Source organism: Rhincodon typus, chromosome 16 (assembly GCF_021869965.1).
Source record: "Rhincodon typus isolate 14 chromosome 16, sRhiTyp1.1, whole genome shotgun sequence".
NCBI lineage: Eukaryota > Metazoa > Chordata > Chondrichthyes > Orectolobiformes > Rhincodontidae > Rhincodon > Rhincodon typus.
Genome location: NC_063347.1, coordinates 43,801,397 through 43,825,328, shown reverse-complemented (window position 1 = coordinate 43,825,328; position 23,932 = coordinate 43,801,397). Strand labels below are relative to the sequence as shown.

General features: G+C 42.7%; 1 protein-coding gene across 4 annotated transcripts in view; it reads left to right on the top strand.

The window, feature by feature from the left end:
* The window catches only part of LOC109914264 (contactin-4-like), a 1,378,312-nt gene that overhangs the window by 1,242,203 nt on the left and 112,177 nt on the right, over positions 1-23,932 (top strand). For all 4 annotated transcript variants that reach the window (XM_048606641.1, XM_048606645.1, XM_048606643.1 and 1 more), the window contains 2 exons: positions 17,774-17,844; positions 22,911-23,145. In XM_048606641.1, coding sequence (XP_048462598.1) covers positions 17,774-17,844; positions 22,911-23,145 — 306 coding nt within the window. The remainder of the gene's footprint in view (positions 1-17,773; positions 17,845-22,910; positions 23,146-23,932) is intronic.

Below are 23,932 nucleotides of genomic sequence, written 5' to 3'. Positions count from 1 at the left end.
ATTGGTCCATGAAAGGCTTCGCGAGTCTATTTCTGCTTCAGCCTGGATTGGAGAAAATGGTGCAAAATGGGTCGTATCATCAGATGAGAAAAACTTGCCTGACACGTTGCTGACTCAAACATCCAGGCCAACATGCTTATTCTAAGACTGGTTTACACAGTAATATAAATGCTATCAAATTGGGCCAATCTTAAAATGTGAACTTTCAGTGCTCAGGACCAACTTTATTTGCTTATTGTGGGATTGCCAAGAAAGTGTACCGTGAGTAGAAAAAGCTTAGGATCAACAAGCTAAGTAGATGAGACTACGAGAGGGAGAAAATATTAAACTAAAGCATTGCTTAGTAAGAAAAAAGATAAATTTTAATCATTTACAGAAATATTAAATCATTGCCCTCATTGATGTGATGCAGGCTATACAGAAGATGGATAGAAATAAATCAGACTTCCTGGTTTTCAAAAACAAGTTTATTAGTGGTCAGCTGAAATATATTTTCTGCAGACCATCAGATAATTATTGCTAGCAATGTGGTAACTATTATCATTTCATAAAAATGTACGGTGGTTAAAAGTGATGGCATCAAAGTGGCTTTTAGTAGAAACCCCCCCATAACAACTTAATATTGCAGCAAACATCAGCCAAGAGTACAAACCGTTTTTCTCTCTGATCAACTCTTATAAAAGAAACAGTACCACTTGTTGCTATATATTGAGGACAATTCTGAACGTACATAACTTTTCAGGAATACGTGACAATCAGTTATTATTGATATCACAATGGAACTATTGTGTTTGCTACACTGTGGGGACATGTTACACAAACACTTACTTTATGGAAGGTCAAGTATGTTGACAAAAGATTTAGAGCAGTTAAAAGTGATGTTTGGACATTATGCTAATTATACAATTAATCTGTAGTTTGTGTTGGCAAGAAATAATAGCTTCATTAGGACACATGCCAAATGACTCTTGTTTTCCTTTATTAAGGTTTGAAACTTCCTAATCTTTCATTGTAACTGGATTTTGTTGTGGTGCCAACAGCTACTATTTTAGATACAATGAAGAACTGCAGATGCTGGAAATCTGAAACAAAAATGAAACTTCTGGACAAATTCAGCAGGTCTGGCAGCATCTGTGGGGTAAAAAGACAAAGTTAACATTTCGAGCCCCATGACTCTTCGTCAGAACTTAATGAGCTGCGGAGTTTCTCCAGCAATTTCTGTTTTTGTTGCTGCTTTTTAAGTCTGGTTTGGAATTCCAATTCTCGATGAAATAGCCTCCACTAGCCCTATCCCCCACAGCAGCCTCCATCTCAGCCTCTGGGAGCAATATTTTAACCAGTTCCACTGTGTTTGAATAATAAACAAATAATAAATGTATTTCTGCAAAGGTTACGACCTAAGAACTTTCTGAACACTTTATAAAGGTTGCATAACAAAAACAAAGGTAGCATAAACAAACTTGCGTACTATTTTTTCATTTGTTTTGTTGGCTGTGTATGTTACAGAAAAGAAGCTGCAATTAAGTGTAAAATCTTAATATTAGAAAATAACCTGTGGTAATGTATTAGAAATTATGATTAAATGGTTGAGAGGCAAAAAATTAGAATAATGTAACACTTCAGTATTAGTACCTAGAGGCAGATATCAAATGCAGATGATGCAGCAAAATGACTAGCATTCAGATATCAGAAAACACAATAATTGCAACTGCTTTATATATTATAATTCATGACTGAGTTACCGCTAATTGCATATGGTACAAGCAAAGAAAAAGCTAATGATCATTTCTTCCAACCAAATATAATTAAAAGAAGACTGGTTCGTCTCCTGCCTATTGCTTGAAATTAGTGATATTATGTTGTTGACGTTTTGCGAAATCCAACACTTGCAGACGACATGCGTTTTTCAATCTTAAAGATGTTACTGATAGTTATACCGGTAATCTCAACTTCAATAGAGTTTCAACCATAGTCTTTACAGGATTGTCTATTATCACAGTAAATGTAGACATTAATGAATCTCCAACATAGGCGTGTGTTTAAACTGTGAAAGGATGGTGACAGCATGACTGCTTCTGTTACTTTACAGCCAGCAATACCTTTGGCAAGGTTGAAATGTGGTATTTCAGACAGCAGAACTCCTTTCCAAAGCAGGTCTAAGTTATTGCTTTCATGCACCTACCTGACTTTGACACCACTACTTCGCACAGTGTCAAACATTTTCACAACAAAGATTTTGTTTCCATTTTGTCAACGTTATTCATGAATAGAATGTACTGTACGTGAATTTGATTTGTCACAACTAAAAAAAAAATTGATAAGGCAGTGCAGTAAAGAGGAATTTAAAGTTGCATTGGGTCCTGCTTGCACACTCCAAGCCTGGTTCTAACTGAGGCATAAAGGTGTCAATATTTTGTCTGAAAACACCATTTTAAAAGGGGGCTGCACTCCAAAACTCTCCATTCCTACTTGGCTCCTTTGATATGACAGTTCAGGTCCAATGACCGTGATATAGTACTAGTTTGGAGTAAGTTGGAGTATGTGCTCCAATTCAGTGGTGATGGAACCATTGAGACCCAGCAAAGGTAAGTTTTGAATTATTTCTCTTGGGGCTGGAGGACCTTTGATATTGCAACCTTTCCTCCGCTTCCCTTCCCTGGTACACATGTACCCAACTATCAGCTTTGGTGGCGTAATGTTGTCCAGTGTTAACCCAAAGAGTTGCATTGGGATGTGTCAATAAAATAAAACCAAGGTGGCCACATTAAACTTACCTCATTGCTGTGAGCATGAGCGACCACACATTGTCAGTTTGTGATCTGAAACATCATTTATGTTCCATGATTTGGACTAAATGTTGTAGTTAACTTCAGATAGCTTTTAATCATGCTGTGAAAACTGATTTTAAACTATTTTAGATGAAGTAAAAACTAGCAAAATTGTACATTTGATTCCACTTGGTACATAATATGCTGAATTTTTATTTTGAGTTTTGTAATCCAATGCCTAAGTCATTTTTGTATCCTGGCTCCATCCTGATCACTAATAGTGACATTATTTTTAAATGCACATCATAAAATGGGGCCAGGGCAAGTTCATTGCCCCTGGAAACAGTTCCAGAGCAAAACTTACAAAGGAAAGTTGCACCCATGATGATGTTTTTTTGCTGTCTTGCAGAATCAAGGAGATCAGAGCACCAGCAGCTTCACGCTGCAGACTAGTGGCCAGACGGTCATCAAGGAAAGTACTAGGCCAGCTGTGTAAAAAAACTAAAATCCTTGTTTTTCCAAAAACTTGTAACAGCAACATGACTTAACGGCTTTCCACTTTGCACTTGACACCTGTGCATGAACGTGCAACAGACAGTTTGGTTTCAATCTGATCATTGGCTTCTGGCCATTCCCAGCCAGTTAACAAGCTCTTTGATAAGGTTATCAGGCAGTTATTTGGAGCCAAATAGTTACCATCTCCTCCATGAACTCTCTACAACCTTTAATTTTAAAGAAAAGCATCTGTAGGTATTGGGGCACTGATACACCATCCAGAATGTGCATGCAAACTTGATTATAAATCAGACCCAAACATGATTATATGGGAGCAAATTTTGTCTAATTCATTACCAAATATGTTATTTATATCCTGTGTTCTGTGACTCCATGTCTCTTGAGATCTTAAACCACATGTTGAGTCATTCTGCCTTTGAAAACACAGTTTGCCCGTGTCACAAAAGCAAAATACTGCAGCTGCTGGAAATCTGAAATAATGACAGTGCTGAAGAAACTCAACAGTTTTGGCAGCATCTGTGGAGCAAGAAACAGAGTTAACATTTTGTGTCAAATATGACACTTTTTCAAACTTTCTGTTTCTATAATCGCATTTTCAATTTATTAAAGATTATATTACAAATATCTTCAGTGCTGAAAATATTTTGAGACACAAGGAAGAATTTCAGCTGCAAATGGAAAGCAGGCCTGGGTGTGGGCACAATGATTAAAAGCACCAAAAGTGGCAAATAGTCAGAAATCCAAAGCTATCTCAGCTACAGCTGTTTAGACAATTGTATCAATGATCAGTAGCCACCACCATCCTGATTATTCCCCAACCACAAAAATGCTGTGTAAATCATTGTTCTCCTTTTAACAGCCAGTTCTTGTGTTTCCCAAGCATTGTGGAACTCAACAGCATGAACCAGATGAACACAAGTTAGGGAGTGCTTTTTAGTGACACTGACAGAATGGGAAGTCTTTGAACAGTGAAACTGAAGTTGTGGCCATGGCCGCATGTGCTGATCACATCACTCTCTCTGAAAGTGTGTTTCGGTACTTGACAAATGACTTATAATTTCTTGGTAGTCGTTTCATCTGGCTTACACTTCACACACCTTAGTCTGCACTTTACTGCTGTCGGCCTTTACTAAGAAATCAGAGCAATTTCTGTAGCTAAACCATGGGAGCAGAAAAGCTGATGTTTCAGGTTAACACGCTTCATCAGGGTGTAAACCCGAAATGCCAACTTTCCTACTCCTCTGACGCTGCCTGACCTGCTGTGTTCCTCCACTTCACACTGTTTTGACTCTGACTCCAGCATCCACAGTTTTAACTATCTCCGAGCTGTTAAACCATGGACCTTTCATGAAGAACAAGAAGTGCATCACCAGCAATATTAACACCAGTAACAGGAAAACCAGCAGCTGTGCCTGAAATCAGTATACAGTTCAGCTGTTGTGACCTCTTCTTGGTCCTTGTAACTAGAAATGCATCCTTGAACGGATTTGGTGAGTTATCTGTCCTTTTATTTTCTATCTTGGTTTACAAATTCATAAGTCAGATGTTAGTGTGGTAGCTAAGTTAAACAGCCACCCTCAAATCGCACAACTAAATCAAATAGGTTTTTGACTTCCTACCAGTTGGTCTGCTGTGCCTGACAGGATAAAGTTCAATATATAAACTGTAAAAGCTTCAAAAAGAAATAACATTTTCCTGTATTAGATAAATTGCAATAAAGAAACATTCCATTTGGCATAACCGGTCTATTCCAGTGTTTAAGGCATGAGTATATCAAAACATCTAACAGATGAAACTAAAGCTTTGCATGTTCTTGTTGTGGTTTATGACAGCATCATACTTTCACTTTAAAGATAATTATTAACTCTACATGTGGGTGAACTCGAGCTTTGTTGATGTTAAGCTTCCATCAGGCTAGCACCAGAATATTGACTCTCGAAAGGCTGAAACATGAATTGTTTCATATCTTTCCACATGGCATCTCACTGTGCATTAGATCTGAACCAATAAAGTTCACAAAATCACTTGGAAAAACCAAGTTAAGAATTCAACTGGAACAGTGTGAAAAGATTTGTTTCCTTGAAAATGTTAAGTGACCAGAATTCAGGTTTTCAGAGCCCTGCAGCAAGTAAAACCATTATCTAACATCAATTTTGTTCTTGTAATTCTTGCCTTTAATGACACAAAATAATCATTGAGGGTGAAGTAACTGCACAGAACCCAGGATCCCGTCACAAAGTCACCTTTTATTTACATGTGCACAGTACACTGGCTGCAAGCAGACAGTTCAGAGCCAGTCCCTGAAGTCAGGAAATTCTCTGAATCCCATGTTTATATCTGTCATCCAGGGTTCCTTGATTGGCCCAAGTTAACAACCCCAATCAAGAGTCTCATCAATAAGATCCAATCACTACAAAGAGATTTCTTCGTGTTAACTGACATGATCTTGACAATTCACTATTTTTTTGTGAAGGAACAATGTAGGATGATCTGCACCAACTTGAATCTGGGCATAGGGACATTGAATAAAAAAGCAGGGAAATGATGATAAGCCTGGATTAAAAGTTGCTTCACCGTCAACTGAGTATTGTGTCTAGTTCTAACATCACACCTGAGAGGCATGAGAGACGGTGCAGAAAAAGTTCATGAGGATCATTCCAAGGATGAGGCATTTAAATCACATCACTGGAGGGGCGAATCTGTGGCAGTTCTTCTTGGAGAAGAGTAGTTTGGGAGAAGACTAGATAGAGATATTCAAAATCATGAGGGTATGCACAGAGTAGATAAGGAAAGAACTATGACGCTGATTCAAGGTAAAACGTGCAACAGTAATATACGGAAAAAACTTCTTTGTACAGTAAATGTTTAGAATGTGAAATGCACTGCCTGAGTGTGGTGAAGGTAGATTTAATCATTGCTGTCAAAAGAGAATCAGATCAGTATTTGAAGAAGAAAATAATTACAGGTCAACAAGAACAGGTTGAAGAATGGCTAGAGTTGTGCAGCCAGCTATTCCTACCCTCCCCTGCCATTGAATATCTTCATGGGTGATCTTGTGCCTCCCTTTTGCTTTTTCTGCCCACTGGCCATATCCCTGGTTTCCCTCTGAGACTAAAAATTCGTCAATTCCAGCCTTAGATATATTCAACAATCTTTAGAAGGCCACTATGCACCCAAACAAGCACTGTCAGTGTGGAGCTGCCCTGCACAGTTCGTGACATTTGCCTTGGCAAATAAGAGGACATTGGTGCCCTGCTTTCCAGGGCGGTGGGGACCCTGGTGGATAGGAACATCCTCTTCCACCACTCCCAACCCCCCACCAGTCATTGTAGAATCTCCTTCTGCCAACCTAGTCCGATGTTGCCACCTAGTTCATTGCAGTCTCAGCCATCTTTGCTCCCTCACACTTGCTCAGTCTCTGCTATGAAACTCGGAGTGAGCAAATAGTCCTGAGATGCAGTTTGCACCAATCCATCAGCTGGCTGCCTGGCTCTCTGCATGCAAAACCTCCTTGCAGCAGCTTTGCTATGCTGGTTGCTGGCTCACCCTGAAATGCCGTTTTAAGGTGCATAGGCACTCTGTAAGTCTTTGGACAAATGCCAAGCAGGCCCTGAGAAGCTGGTGGATGTCGAATGCTAGATGGGAGGGTGGCTACAGCAGGCACCTTGAAAACTGCCCTGAGATGTTATTGCTGAGTGTCCAACATGAGGAGGAAATAGTGAGCTGTGGTCATCAGGTGCCCATTCTGTCATCCAGGTCAGGAATTGTTGCTGTCAAGTTTCCCCGTGGTGAGTGGTACATTAGAAAGTTGTATATAAATGAGGTGAGATTTGCAGTTAATAAGGCTCACAGCAAGCAACATTCACATTAATAGGCCTCTCACTGCTCCCTCGCGAGAATATGGTCCCAATGCCGGGTGGTCTGTTTCAAAATACAATGAGGTACTCCCAGTGTCAGAAAAGGCTTAGTCTGACTTCTCACGTATTTCTTACCACAGCCCACATCATTCAGGCCCCTCTAAAATTTCTCAGCATTTCCTCGATTGAGCTTCTTCACAATCTTGAGTCTTTCAGGAAGACTGGCTGTAGAGAATATGGACCCAATTTAATCAGCCTCTCATCATAGAATAGCCCCCTCATCCCAATGACCAACTTAGTGCTCCACTGCAACTGTATTCTTCCTTAGATATGGAGACTACAACTGCACAGACTGTTCCTGATGTGATCTCATCAAAGTCCCTGGCAATTGAACTGCCAATCCTTTATAACTGTACAATGAGGGCAAACATGTTGCTTGCCTCACCATTGCTTGCTGTATCTACATGCTAACTTCCTGCATTCCTTGTATGATCTCTGAACATCAACATTTCCAAGTTTCACACCTTTTTAAAAAATATTTTGCTTTTCTGTTTTCATGACCAAAGTGAACAGCTTCACAGTTCCCCACACTTTATTCCATTTGCCATTTTGTTGCCCACCTACTTAACCTGTCTTGTAACTCTTTACAGCCTGTGCCCTCCCCAGAGTTTACCTTTCCACCCAGCTTTGTATCATCAGCAAATCTGGATATCACTCTCTATCTCATCACCTAAGTCTTTCAATTCTACAGTCCTTCATGTTTGACACCCTCCCCCACCTCTTTATTCAACTTCTCCACAATCCCAGTGATCAATGCTAAACTGTATTTTGTAATTCGATTTGACATTTTCAAATCTTATTTGGAGAGAATTATTGTGTTACAGGTGATTTTATACGCACGTTTTTCTATAAATCTCCTCATAGCTAAGTTGAATCTGCTTTTAATTTGTAATGATTGAACATGGTTTATGGTAGCGTTGGAACAAACTATTTGGACACAGTAGAGTTCAAGCAATACCTTCCAACTTAACCTTTGCTTTCATGTTAATCCTGGATTGATCCTCACAAAACATATCTCTCCTCTTACAGTCATCTGTGTGTTAGATCAATAAATTATGGAGTGTGCATGGAAGAAAAAGACAGAAACACACAGATATGCACAGGCATACTGAGAAATCCAGAAACCACACAGGATTAGTTGTGTTTGATCATTTGTGTAAAAAGTGGATATGCTTTACAAGCAAGTCATGGCATATGTGGAGACGCGCATAATTTTTTAAAAAATAAAATTAATTTCGTCCAGAGATTCAAGATTTTGCTCCAAAACAAAAGTAACTATTTTGAAAAATGTGCAACAAACTCAGTTTAAACAAATTGATCATTTTAATAAAATTGGAGAGTGTTAGCACACAAGAAGGTGCAGTTATATAGGGGACAGAAGGAAGAGATTAAAGAATAAATTTAGCTGAGAAAAAGAAACAAGAATGAGGGATTTAAGAAACAAAGAAATTCAAAACTCTGAAATGGCCATTTTAACGGTGGATGAGTGATACAGCAAACCGAACTCTATGTGGCTTGATATGCAGGATAGAAATGTTACACATCAACCAGGAAAATCAAAAGAGCTTTTACTTTTACTTATAGGATGTGGAGGTTGCTGGCTGGCCAACACTTATTGCCCATCCCCAGTTTATTGCCCTTGAAAAGGTGGTGGTGAACCACCTTCTTGAACAGCTGCAGATCATGAGCTGCCTTTAGGAAGGAAGTTCCTGGACTTTGATCCAGTGACAGTGAAGGAACAGTAAAATATTTCCAAATCAGGATGGTGAGTGGCTCGGAGGGGAACCTGGAGGAGGTGGTATTCCCATGTATCTGCTGCTATAGTCCTTTAGATTTCTGCGGTACAACTTGGAGATAGTACACACTGCCTCGGCTGCGCATTGGTGGTAGAGGGAGTGACTGTTTGTGGATGTGGTGTCAATCAAGCAGACTGCTTTGTCCTGGATGGTGCCAAGCTTCTTGAGTGCTTTTGGAGCTGCACTCATCCAGGCAGGTGGAGAATATTCCATCGCACTTGTGACTTATGCCTTGTAAACGGTGGACATGCTTTGGGGAGTCAGGAGGTAAGTTACTCGACAGAGCATTCCTAGCCTCTGACCTGCTGTTGTACCATTGTATTCGATATATCAAGTCCGGTTGAGTTTCTGGTCAATAGCAACACCCAAGATATTGAAAGCAGGGGATTTGGTGATGGTAATGCTATTGAATCTCAAAGGACAGTGGTTAGATTGTCTGTTATTGGAGATGGTCATGGCCTGGCATTTGTGTGGTGTGAATGTTACTTCACTTGCCATCCCAACTCTGGATATTGTACAAATCTTGTTGCATTTGAACATGGACCGCTTCAGTATCTGACGAGCCGTGAATAGTGCTGAACATTGCAATCACCAACAGAAATCCTGACTTCTGACATTATGATGGAGGAAAAGTCATTGATGAAGCAGCTGAAGATGGTTTGTCCTAGGACTCAGAAAGTCCTGCAGAGACTTCCTGGAGCTGAGGTGACTGACCTCCAACAGCCATCTTTCGATGTGCCAGGTAAGACTCCAACCAGCTGAGAGTTTGTCCGCTGAGACCCATTCATTCCAGTTTTGCTCGGGCTCCTTGATGCCATGCTCAGTCAAATGTAGCCTTAATGTCAAAGGCTGTCACTCTCATCTCACTTCTGGAATTCAACTCTTTTGTCTATGTTTGAATGAAAACTGTAATGAGATCAAGAGCTGAGTGGCCCTACTGAGTCCAAATGGGGTATTAGTGAGCATACTATTGCTGAGTAAATGCTGTTGGTGAGACCTTCCATCACTTTACTGCTGATCAAGAGTAGACTGATGGGGCAGTAACTGGCTGGGTTGGATTTGTTTTGCGTTTTGTGTGCAGGACATACCTGTGCAATTTTCCGCACTGTTGGGTAGATTCCAATGTTGTAACTGTACTGAAACAGCTTGGCTAGGGTAGCAGCAAGTTCTAGAGCACATGTCTTCAGTACTCTTGCTGGAACGTTGTCAGGGCCCAGAGCGTTTGCAGTTTCCAGTATCTCTAACCATTTCTTGAAATCATATGGAATGAATTGAATTGACTGAAGACTGATATCTGGGATGCTGGGGACCACTGGAGGAGGCCAAGACGGATCATCCACTTGGCATTCTGAAGATAGCTGTGAATGTTTTGGACATATGTGTTGGGCTGTTCCATTATTGAGGATGGAACCTCCTCCAGTGAGTTGTTTAATTGTCCACCGCATTATGAATGGATATAGCAGCACTGCAGAGCTTAGATCTGATGTGTTGGCTGTGGGATTTCTTAACTCTATTTATCGCTTACTGCTTATGCTATTTGGCATGCAAGTAGTCCAGTTTAGTAGCTACACCAGTTTGCCATCTCAAGTATGCCTGGTGCATGTCTTGGCATACACTCCCGCACTCTCCATTGAACCAGGGTTGATCCTTTGGCTTGATGGTAATGGTTGAGTGGATATGCTGGGCCATGAGGTTGTAGATTGTGCTGGAGTACAGTTATGCTGCTGTTGACGGCCAGCCAACAGTGCCTCATGGACGACCAGTCTTCAGTTGCTACACCTGTTCAAAGTCTGCCCCATTTAGCACCGTGCTAGTTGGCGTGGCTGTGACGTTGGAGGCCATGAATTGGAAGGCCCAGTAGAACTCGCAGTAGGATCCACTTCCACTCCCCCTTTGGGATTCAGTGATTTCTTGCTGCCGAACATTCAGTCACATGAAGGCAGTTCAGCATCATGTCAACGTTCAGTTGGCGACAGTTACAATGATCCCTTCAAAGAAAATGTAATTCCTAGCGTTACCTGAGAAGTCCTCAGATATGAAACCTTTGTGTGGGAAATGGGCAATTCTGCTTGTGACTGTTCACAAACCACTAGAAATTGACACAATGGACAACCCAAGATGAAGTCTCAGTCCAAGCTGGCTCCACTGTACTTAATATACACTCATGGGTTAAACCACACCAGTTCCACATTGGTATCAATTCAAACTTTCTTTCTATAAATATTTAAATTGCCAAAAAGATAGAAAATAAAAGTTCAATTTTATGCAAACATGACCAGTAATTTATTTCTCATGTGCAAACTGATTAGGTTTGATGGCTTATTGGCTCTTGAGAAAGCACACATTTTATATCCTGCCGTGAGTCTGTAAAGTAAAAAGTTGTTCCTTGTTTTGCAGTGAAATGCATCTAGCACTAAGTTAATTTTCAAACTCTGGATTTCAAACCAACAAGACCAGGTGAATTAATGTTGTTGAAAAGAAAGACATGCTGCCAAAGCTTTTCATCTTGCACTCATCTGGACAAAGGCAAGAATGTCAAATTTCAAATTATCACAACAATTTAGATACCAGAAGAAAAGGGTAGTGATTGATTGGCAAAGCAACTTTTATAGACTGAGGCATTGCCACAGAGAAAACATGGTTGAACTCCAGGCTCTCCGAAATCTCTTGGTCATACAAAAGTGGCGCAAGGTTTGAACACAATACTTTCATTTGACAGAAGTTTTTTATGACTTTAGGACTTAATGTGAGCAGAGGATTGTGCAGAGCATAACGAATGGTGGAAATTAGTTTGCTCCAATGGTCTTCACTGAATTGTAAATTTTTTTTGTCCTTTAGAATCCTTTTCAATAATCTGGTTTATGAGTTTCAAGGTTTTGCTGGAGGATAATTTTCTCAAGTATTGCTGATTTGCCTGTCTGGTAAAAAATATATGAAAGGCTGAAATGTCTGTGCTTAACATATTTAGCAAAACATTTGCATTAAGCTGTCTTTCACCAGATTTTTAAAATTTTGCAAATTCAAAGAAATATTGCACTGAATTTCAAAATTAATTTGTAAGAGCCTTGGTTATTGCACATTCAGAAAAAAGGCATAGAATAAATAGACTAAGCAACTTAGTTTTGATGGATGTGGTCAGAAACGATGATCAAATACAAATGCATGTATTCAGTGGTTTTGAAATAGAGTACTGAAAAACGGCTTAATATGTGAGGATGGTCTGTCTATGATGAACTGAACAAGTCTCCAGTGTTCTGCCCATCTCATGGTAGTGGTGTCTTTCTATTAGCTCCCTCTTAAGTTCAGACACCTTTGTTTCAACCTACTTGCTACCACTACACCACCCTCAGTATTTTTTTAGGGTATCATTTTCCTAATTTCTTTTGTCCTTGCTGAACCATAGTAATGCAACCAATTTAATATTATTTTGATCCTGTTTGAACATTTTGGATATGAGGGCTTGGAGTTTTAGTTTGATGGGGTGGGGAATAAACTATAGGATAGAGCCCAAACAGAGAGAACAGCAGTTGGACAGACAAATGACTTCATAACGAGATAGTTGAAACTGCTGATGCTGGAGAATCCGAGATAACAAGGTGTAGAGCTGGATGAACACAGCAGGCCAAGCAGCATCAGAGGAGCAGGAAAGCTGACGTTTCGGGTCTCGACCCTTCTTCAGAAAAAAAAAGGGTCCAGACCCGAAACATCAGCTTTCCTGCTCCTCTGATACTGCTTGGCCTGCTGTGTCCATCCAGCTGTACACCTTGTTAGTTCATAACGATCTGGCTAGGAGAGTGAATAGTTGTTAATGGGGACTGTTAGTGACTAACAATAGTTAGTGTGTAATTGTAGGCTACGTGATAACAAGGCCTGTGGGGTAGGAGGCTAGTACGTGGGAGAGTTTAGGCCCTAAAATTACTGAATTCAGTACTGAGTCCGGAGGGCTGCAGGGTCCCCAAGCGGAAAATGAGGTGTTGTTCTTCCAGCTTGCATTGAGCTTCACTGGAACACTGCAGCAAGCCAGAGACAGACAGTGGTGTGTTAAAGTGGCAGGCAACAGGTAGCTCAGGGTCTTAATTGCGAGGAGAAAGTAGATGTTCTGCAAAGCGGTCCCCAGTCTACGCTTCGTTTCCCAACTGCAGAGGAGACCACATTGTGAGCAGCGAATGCAGTAGACTAGATTCTGGGAAGTGCGGGTGAAGTGGTGCTTCACCTGGAGGTGTGTTTGTGCCCTTGGATAGTGGGGAGGGAGAAGGTAAATGGGCAGGTGTTGCACCTTCGTCAGTTACAGGGGAAGGTGCCATAGGGCTGTGGGGAGGTGTTGGGGTTGAAGGAAGAGTGGACCAGGGTGTTCCGGAGGGAACGGTCCCTGCGGAAGGCGGACAAGGGAGGGGAGGGGAGGGGAGGGGAGGGGAATACGTGTCTGATGATGGCAACTCGCTGGAAGTGGTGGAAATGGCATCTGATGATCTTCTGGATGTGTATGCTGGTGGGATGGTGGGTAAGGACAAGGGGAACACTATCGCTGTTGTGGGAGGGAAGAGAAGGGGTGAGGGCGGAAGTGCGGGAGATGGGTTGGACCTGGTTGAGGGCCCTGTCGACGAGGGTGCTGGGAAATCCTCAGTTGAGGAAGAAGGTGGACATTTCGGAGGCTCCCTTGTCGAAGTCAGCCTCATCTGAACATATGCGACGGGGACGGAGGAAGTCTTTTACAGGAAGTGGGATGTGAGGATGTGTAGTCCAGGTAGCTGTGTGAGTCAGTGGATTTCTATCCCCAGAAATGGAAACAGAGATGTTGAGTAAGGGAAAGGAGAAGTCAGAAATAATCTAGGTGAAAGTGAGGGCAGGGTGGAAATTGGAAGCGAACTCAATGAACTTTTCCAATTCCGAACGAGAGAGGGAAGCAGCACCGATGATATCATCGATATATCAGAGAAAGAGTTGTGGGTGGATACCAGAATAGGACTGGAACAAGGAATGTTCTATGTACCCCACGAAGAGACAGGCATAACTGGGGCCCATGCGGGTACCCATGGCCACCCCTCTGACCTGAAGAAAATGAGAGGAGTTAAAAGAGAAGTTGTTGAGAGTGAGGATGAGCTCAGCCAAGTGGAGGAGGGTGGTGGTGGGTGGGGACAGTTCAGGTGTTTGCTCCAGGAAGAAGTGGAGAGCCCTAAGACCCTCCTGATGGGGAATGGACATGTAAAGGGATTGCACGTCCATGGTAAAGAGGAGGCGGCTGGAACCTGCAAACTGGAAGTTTTGAAACTAGCGTAAAGCATCAGATGAAACATGGATGTATGCGGGCAGGGTTTAGACCGGGGAGAGAAGTGTGAGTCAAGGTAGGAAGGGATGAGTTCTGTGGGGCAGGAGCAGGCTGAAACAATGGGTCTGCCCAGACAGTTCTCTTTGTGGATTTTTGGAAGGATGTAGAAGCGAGCTGTGCGGGGCTGGAGGACTATCAGCTTGGAAGCAGTGGAGGGGAGGTCACCAGATGATATGAAATCAATTACCGTGATAGATACAATCGCCTGATGCACCATGGTGGAGTCATAGTCCAGGGGAAGTTAGGTGGAGGTATCTGAGAGCTGGTGCTCAGCCTCTGCAGTATAGAGGTCTGTTCGCCAGACTACAACAGCACCACCCTTATCAGCAGGCTTAATAACAAAGTCAGAGTTAGATTTAAGTGCACGAGTGCAGTCAGTTTGGAGAGAGATAGGTTGGATTCGGTGAGAGGGGCAGAGAAGTTGAGGTGACCAATATCACGTCGACAGTTCTCAATGAACAGATCAAGTGCAGGAAAAAGGCCAGAGGGAGGGATCCAGGTGGAGGGAGAGTATTGGATCTGGGCAAAGGGGTCTGTGGGACGGGGGGAGGACTCTTGTCCAAAGAAATGTACACAGAGGCAAAGGCAGAGGAAGAAGAGATCAACATCATGCCGTGCCCAAAATTCGTTATGGTGGGATCGCAGAGGAACTAAAGCTGAGGCCTTTGCTGAGAACAGAACATTCAGCATCAGAGAGAGGAATGTTAGGAGGGATGGTGAATGCCAGACAGGAGGTGGGGTGTAAGGTGGGGACGGAGTCAGAGGGAAGGGCAAGAGAGGAAGATTCCAGAGGTCCATGGGTGTGTTTGAGTTGTTTCATCTTGTTGGCCTTGATGCCTGAAAGAAAAAGAAAAAATTTCTTGTTAACATGTTTTTTGTTAGCCACGTAAGGTTTCTGTGCTAAGTGGCTCAACATAGCATGAAGAGCTTGAAAGTAAGGCTGAGGCTATGTGATGCTAAAAATGCACCGAGGGGCCTCGTCAGTGTAACAGGCTCCTGCAATAATATGAACAAAGATCTGGAATTCCAGATCACAGATAGCAAGCACAAGCTGCAAATCCAAGCTAAAGCAAGTCTGATGCTTTGACCAGGAGCCCTCAACAAACTCAAAGTCAGCTGGTCCACCTCCCAGTTGTCAATCGTCCTGGTTGTCAGTATAGCAGTCAAAATAATCAGTTCCTGCGAGTATGAAGAGATCTACACCGTGCTTTATCCATCATCTGTCTGGGATACATGTGTCGTAGGCTGTACAATGTTGGCAGCCATTCCTCCAATCTCCTGTGGAGCCTCGATGTCTATCATTGAAGGCAATATCTGCCAACATTCGACACCGTGAATGTGAAGAGAAGGGAGATTTGTTCAGTTGTACACCCTTCATGCCTCGATACTGAAAAGGTTGGGAACCACTGCTCTATCAGCCAAACACGAGCAACAAAGTCAAGGACCACATCCGCCAAGGCAGTGCTTATGTTGAATATCATGCGAAGCGTGCTTGGCAGCTGCTGATGACACATGGCATCCCAGTCAGAGCATGGATAACATACTGTGCTGACAACAGGGAGGTGGACAAGTTAACTTTAATAGCTACCCCTGAGACTGTTGAATGTCTGAAAGCTCATTTCAGCTATTACAGCTTTTCCTTGATTAGTGGCAATTCCCTTCAGTTCCCAAATGAAGAATTAAGTCACTTCATAAATGAGTGGGAAGTTCAACACCATACATCATCTCCACACTTACCTCAGTCAAATGGAAAGGCTGAGGCAGCGTTGAAATTTGGCAACAGAATTACAGTGAAATGAAATCAAGCAAAGCCAGCACAGATTTTTCACCCTCAAGTTCCTTTATTCATTTACAGGATGAGGGCGTTGCTGCCTAGGCAGGATTTATTGCCCATCCCTAATTGCCCAGAGGGCAGTTAAGAGTCAACTACATTGCTGAGGTCTGGAGTCACATGTAGGCCAGACCGGGTAAGGATGGCAGTTTCCTTCCCTAAAGGGCATTAGTGAACCGGATGGGTTTTTCCCAACAATCGACAATGGATTCACGGTCTTCATTAGTTTCTTAATTCCAGATATTTATTGAATTCCACTTCCACCATCTGCCATGGTGGGATTTGAACCCGGATCCCCGGAACGTTATCTGAATCTCTGGTTAATAGTCTAGCGATAATACCACGAGGCCATCACATCCCCAAAGTAGAAAAACATACCTCTTGATGGCATGGAAATTTGCTTAGTACGAAGACTAATGCTACACTGTACCCAAACTACACTTCCAATAGCAGGAAAGCTACTGAAGATAGAGGTAATAACAAACATGAGGGACAAAGCCACACTGAAAAGGCAGTGCTATACTATTGTCAGAGTTGAGCATTTGAGAGCCACCTTCAACAGTCCCAACGAATGTCAGCCCAGCAGCAAGTTGAGACCTGCAAAGAGCGGTTGTCTTCTCAGATATCGGACGTACCTTCGCAACCATAGGCAAATAAACACAACTGGAAGAGCTGTTCCTCAACTACAGGCAGCTGATCAGTAAGACACAAGCTCATCACTTATACAGTCTACAGATCAACCATCAGACCCAGAGGTCCACAGCAACCCAATGACAGGCTTCATGGCAACAACATATGACATGGAAACTTTCCCCAGTGAAGGAACATCAAGATGAGCAGCCAAAAACAACATGTATACATGCCATTAAGAGACCATGATTATGGATATAATGTACATGCAGACACTGCTGAGAACAGTACTCTGTGTATTGGGTAACTTGGAAAAGTCAAAATGTGCATGACCATGCATGCATTTTTTTTCGATTTTTGAAACACAAAGGGAGTTATTTGGATTGAAATGCAATTATGCACAAATAACCTTCCTTGTCTGCACACTTTGCAGACAATCGATTTACTGACATTTGTATGAAGAGTTCATTCTGAGCAGACTGCAGTTTATTGTGCTCAGAACAGAAGCAGCCTACAGTTGATAGTTGGTCTCTCTATTTGGCAGGCTACAGCAAAGTGTTAACATAATTTTTATGTTTATTGCCCATATACCATGAAAATATCCAAAAACTTTGGTCAGAAATGTAAATACATCTGGAGTTGCACTTGTGTCATTTAAGAGGACAAGAGGCTGCATTTTTAAATAAATATTCAGATCAAATATAAATAATTAATATGTTACATATATATGCCCCATGCTATTTATGTGCATGGTCAAATGAGCACTGAGAATGGACTTAAAGCTTTTACATATTAATAAATACAAATTTAATGACTAATAACGCTATGATTATGAGTATGGTATGTATTTCATATTCACATACATTTGGGAGCAGCAGAAACTGGTGAATTTTGTTAAATGAGAAAGGGATTTCATTTTTCTTGACAGCAGGCTTCCTGTCCTGGTTTCCTTTGATCTAAACTTATCTATTCTTCTTGTTTCTTTGCAGTTCCTGACATGGGTCCAGCGAATGTTAGCGGCGGAGGTGGCAGTCGTTCTGAACTGGTAATAACTTGGGAGGTAAGCTCAATTTACCTTCACAGGATGAATTTTTAAAAGCAGAATTATGCCAGAAAATGCTCATCTATTAAAACATGAGAGGTACAGAATTACTGGACAGAAGTGAGTGCAATAATATACAAGCAAGACAAAAATACAGGACAATGATAGCATTTAATTTTACCCAATGATCCTAAATTTGGTTCCATATCACAATGCACATACTGTAGTAAGAAAGGCAATAAGTATCCAGCAGCCACAGTGAATGTATATCACTCCATTAATGATTAAATCTATCATACTAGTGGCCCATACATGTTGTCTCCTAAAAAGTTAAAGAAAACAGCAAAGATTTTAGCCAATTCTGGGAAAATTTCACCTCCAAATCTCTAAAGCAATCAAGTAAGTTTAAAATTTCAGTTGCCCATGATAATCTAGTCTCAACAAACAGCCCATTTGCTTTCAGCACCTAAAATGTCCTCGTTCCTCACAAACTTACCAAGACCTCTGTTAAGGACTGTAGTGATTTTATCAATACCATCTCTTACCTATTTCTTCTAGAAAGAAGTTCTTGGCTGCATTAAATCTGTGCTTGATTATGGTAAACATTAAATTGCAAAGGTAAAATAGGAATTAATTTTTAAATTGTACTCTGGTTCAATGATGCTTTGCTGGTTTTGAACTTTTAGTGAGATTTTTTAAATTGCTGTAATCAGTTCAGAAACTTCAACAAAAATCAAACATTTTCTCCTTTTTGTTCTCCCCAAACTAGTACATATGGTCAAGGAAACAAGACCATGATGATTAAGAAAGATACAAAGATTTTGTCCCTTTCACGGCTAGGTGGAGAGTGGGAGAACGACTTTCCATCTCTCACTTGACTGCGACTGGTGTGTTGCTGGTTGCTTTAATGTGTATTTAACTGCTTAAGATCTGTGACTGTAAAAGATTCACACAGATTTTCTTGTGAGTTTTAAGAGAATAGCATTTATTGACTGACTACCCAATAGATGAAAAAGAAGTGTGTTCCAACTGACAGCCCAAATACAGCCAAGGGACATTCACATAAGTTACATGGAGGGGAGGGTATGTTCAGTTGTTTGAAAGTGTCCAACAGAAAGCCAGTCAGATACATATCCTGCAGATTGATGTGTTGGCGAGTTTTAGGCCATGTTCTGTGATTTCTTTAAAGATTCCATGCAGAGGTGATTTGAAGTCTTGACAGACGACCTCTGATGTTTCCTTTGAAGCCAGTAACTATTTGGTTTATGTTGAAGATGGTATCTGTGGTGTGGCTAATCAATTACAGGCTGTGTACACTCTTGTAGAAAGGCATCTCTTTTTGCTGTAACCTACTTGTTGTCTGTCTGACTCCAGAGGAATAGTGTTTTTTTAACACGAGTGGCTACTGTTGTATATTGTACATACAGATTGATAGTTGTATTGTCTGGAGAGAACTATTGGAACTAATTAGTCAGGAACTAATTATATGTGTGTCTTGGGAGGGGTTGGGGGCACATTTGTGGTTGCGCTGGAGACTCAGTTATGTGTCACCACAATAAACCTCCCAACTAGGCAGCATGGTCAATTGGATTAACACAAAGAGCTCTCACCTTTCTCAAGCTGAAGGATTTTTTTTCAACTCTGGGGGCCAAAAGACAACCAAGTGGCATAACACTTGGTATAATATTACCATCATTGACAAAGTAGCCAGTTCCTAACTATAGTCATTACAAGCTGGGGAACCCTCATTCCAGATCCATTTTTAACAATGATTAGACTTGGTAGTCTTTCTTCTCAGCTGGCAGGGTCCATTACCCAGACGGATTGAAGATAATGGCTTAGCTTGCAGCCACCTCAATACCTGGGATGGATTCAGGCCTGTGAACTGTTAGATTGATTGCTCTGATGGGCTACATCCAGACAGCATGATTCATTTCTGAGATAGCAAGAACTGCAGATGCTGGAGTCAGAGATAACACCGTGTGGAGCTGGAGGAGCACAGCAGGCCAGGCAGCATCAGAGGAGCAGGGAAGTTAATGTTTCGGGTCGGGACCCTTCTTCAGAAATGGGGGAGGGAGAAGGGAACTCAGAAATAAATAGAGAGAGGAGGGGTGGGACTGGGGAAGGTATGTGGATGGTTATATTTGAATGCAGGTAGGGAGTGGTAGAGATTGTTCAGTGATGTGGGAAGGGCAGATAGGTGGGAGAGAAAATGGACAGATTGTGTCAGGTCAAGGAGGCGGGGATGAGAGGGAGGGTTGGACATGGGATGAGGCCGGGGTGGGGAGATTTTTAAGCTGGTGAAATCCACATTTGTGATCCCGATGCGAAATATGAGGTGCTGCTCCTCCAGTTTGCGGGTGGCGTCATTGTGACACTGGAGGAGGCCCAGGATGGACATGTCACCCAGGGAGTGAGAGGGGGAGTTAAAATGGTACGTGATCAGAAGGTGTTGTCGTTTGTTGCGTACAGAGCGCAGATACTCTACAAAACGGCCTCCAAATCTCCACTTGGTCTCACTGATTTAGAGGAGGCCACATCAGGACAAGCGGATGCTGTAGACCACGTTGGAGAATGTGCAGGTGAACCCCTATCTAACGTGGAAGGTTTGCTTTGTGCCTTTAATGGAGGTCAGCGGGGAGCTGTAGGGGCAGGTGTAGCATTTCCTGAGGTTGTAGGGAAAGGCGCCGGGGGTGGTGGGGCTAGTGGGGAGTGTGGAGCTGACGAGGCAGTCATGGAGAGAGTCGTCTCTATGAAAGGCAGATGGGGTGGGGAGGGAAATATCTCCATGGTTGTGGAGTCGGATTGTAGGTGGCGGAAGTGTCGGAGAATGATACATTGGATGCGGAGGTTGGTGGGGTGATATGTGACGACAAGGGGGATTTTGTCTTTATTTTTGTTGGAGAAAGGGGATGTTAGGGCAGAGATGTGGGAAACACAAGAGATGTGGTTGAGAGCATTTTTGACCACCGAAGGGGAGAAGTTGCGGTCCTTGAAATAAGAGGACATCTGGGATGTTCGAGAGTGGAACGCCCCATCTTGGGAGCAGTCACAGCAGAGGTGGAAGAATTGGGAGTAGGGGATTGCAATCTTGCAGGAAGATGGATGAGAGGGGTGTAGGCCAGGTAGCTGTGGGAGTCATTGGGATTGAAATAGATGTCTGTTTCGAGGCAGTCACCAGAGATGGAGACAGGGAGGTCCAGGAAGGAGAGAGAGGTATCAGAGATGGTCCAGGTGAACTTGAGGTTGGAGTGAAAGGTGTTAGTAAAGTTGATGAACTGTTCAAGCTCCTCGTGGAAGCACAAGGCAGCGTTGTAACAGTTATTGATGTAGCAGAGGAAGAGTGGGGTATACTGCCAGTGCAGCAGCGGAAGAGGGTCTGTTCCATGTATCCTACGAAGAGGCAGGCATAGCTTGGGCCCATGCGGGTACCCATGGCCACCCCATTAGTCTGTAAGAAGTGGGAGGAGTTAAAGGAGAAGTTGTTCAGGGTAAGGACGAGTTCAGTTAAGCGGATGGTGGAGGGGGACTGGCTGGGCCTGCGGGAGAGGAAGAAGCAGAGGGCTTTTAGGTCATCTGTGTGGGGGATATAAGTGTACAGGGATTGGATGTCCATGGTGAAGATGAGGTTTTAGGGGCCAGGGAATTGGAAGTCTTGAGGGAAGGGGAAGGCATGGGTGGAGAGTTCCTGGACCAGGGGAGAAAAAACAGAGTTCAGGTAAGCAGAGATAAGTCCAGTGGGCCAGGAGCAGGCGGACACAATGGGTCAGCCGGGACAGTCAGGTTTGTGGATTTTGGGAAGGAGATAGAAATGGGCGGTGCGGGGTTGGAGAACGATGAGTTTGGAGGCTGTGGGTGGGAGGTCACCTGAGGTGATGAGGTTATGAGTCTGGGAGATAATGTTTTGGTGGTCAGGGATGGGGTCATAATTGAGGGGACGGTAGGAGGAGGCGTAAGAGAGTTGATGCCCGGCCTCAGCGATGTAAAAGTCAGTGCGCCATACTACTACTGCGCCTCCCTTATCTGCAGGTTTGATGGTGAGTTTGTGGCTGGAGTGGAGAGACCGGGAAGCCTGTGTGTTCCGTGAGGGAGAGGTTGGAGTGGATGAGAGGGGTAGAAAGGTTGAGGCGATTAATGTTGCGACGGCGGTTGGAGACGATGAGGTCGAGGGAGAGTAGGAGGCCTTGGGGTGGTGCCCAGGAGGATGGGGTGTGTTGGAGGCAGGAGAAGGGGTCTGTAAAGGGTGGGTTGGACTCCTGGTCAAAGAAATAGGTGCAGAGGTGGCAGAGAAAGTGTTCAACATCTAGACACGTACAGTATTCATTGATGTGTGGGCGGAGAGGAATGAAGGTGAGTCCTTTAGTGAGGACTGACCATTTGTCCTCAGTGAGGGGGAGGTTTGGGGGGTGATGGTGAAGACCCGCCAGGGCTTGGGGCTGGAATTGGGTGTAGAGCTGGTAGCAGAGTTGGAGCTGGATGTGGGGGCTCACTTTGTAATTTGCAATGTGAAGTTATGTAAATGTTTGGCCATTTTGAGAGCTGCTGTTCATATCACTGCTCATGAATGTTGTCAGTATTTTTTTCAATCACATCCTGTATCCCTCATTGAGTGAAATTCTGGACATAAATCATGGATAATGACACATTTATAATGCCTTTCATGACACCAGGAGTTTTCAAACAGCTTAAAGCCACCAGGAAAATTTCCAGGAATACTTTTGAACCCATTTTTCATTTGTTTAGTGTTTTAAGGGTTAAAATGATGAAAAACAAATGTAATGTATGCTCTGGAAAGCTTTTGGAACAGTTTTCTGTTCCATTGGTTTGTCTACCGATTGCAAAAACATGCAAGATGATTCTGGTGCCTTATACAATATGTTTGAAAAGCAAAGCCAGTTGGGAGCCAATGTGGAACTTTATGCCTCTCAGGCCAACAGTCGGTGGTTTTTGATGTCTTTGCATTTGGTCACATTGCTAGTTTCTTTCAGATCTTTCTTCTCTATCTAAAATATCTTATGCAATACAAATATAAGTTGTTGCAGTTTCTTTTTGGTAACAATTTTTTTTTAACCTTTGATTCTCAGCCTGTGCCTGAAGAGTTGCAAAACGGTGAAGGCTTTGGATATGTTGTTGCTTTCCGACTGTTGGGAACAACAAGCTGGATGAAGGCAGCAGTAACCTCAGCGGATGCATCAAGATACGTGTTTAGGAATGAAAGTGTGCCACCTTTCTGTCCCTATGAAGTAAAAGTCGGAGTCTACAATAACAAAGGCGAAGGCCCTTACAGCCCAGTAATCATTATATATTCAGCTGAAGAGGGTAAGTAACGAAACCCTTTGTCAGTTATCTGAATAAATCGTTTGTTATAGTCCCTAACTTTGGGGTTCCTTGCCGTGCTATAAATTTGCCAAAAACAGGCAGGAGCCTTGATCTCAGGGCTCTTCTGACATCAAGTTGCTTATTATTCATTCTCTGGATTTGGGCGTCACTGTCTATTCCTAATTGCCCAGAGGACAGTTCAAAGTCAACCACATTGCAATGAGTTTGGAGTCACTTGTAGGCCAGACCAGGCTTCGTTCCCTGAAGGGCATTCGTTTGGATAACACTTTGACAGACTTGTTACATGGCTGCCATGAGGCTAGTTTTTTATTTCAGATTTTTATTCAGTTCAAATTTCACCATCTGCCAAAGTGGGATTCGAAGCCAGGTTTGCCATGATTATTAGTCTTGTCACATATCCACGATGCCACCTTTTTCCCTGAAGAAGGTATACAGCTGGGCACCATGTTAGACTGGCCTGGGTGCAGTATTCTTGTATTTCTCAATCACTGGGGAGTGATTGGCTTTAATCACTGGTTTTAATCATTTGGTTGAGAACGGAATCTGTGGAAATAAATAAAGTACTATACAGAAAACCTGACGTAAAAGCAGACAAAACTGGCATCCAATGACCTTCCAAGATCAGAGATAGTAGGAACTGCCGATGCTGGAGAATCTGAGAGAACAAGGTGTAGAGCTGGATGAACGCAGCAGGCCAAGCAGCATCAGAGGAGCAGGACAGCTGACGTTTTGGGTCGAGACCCTTCTTCAGAAATGGGGGAGGGGA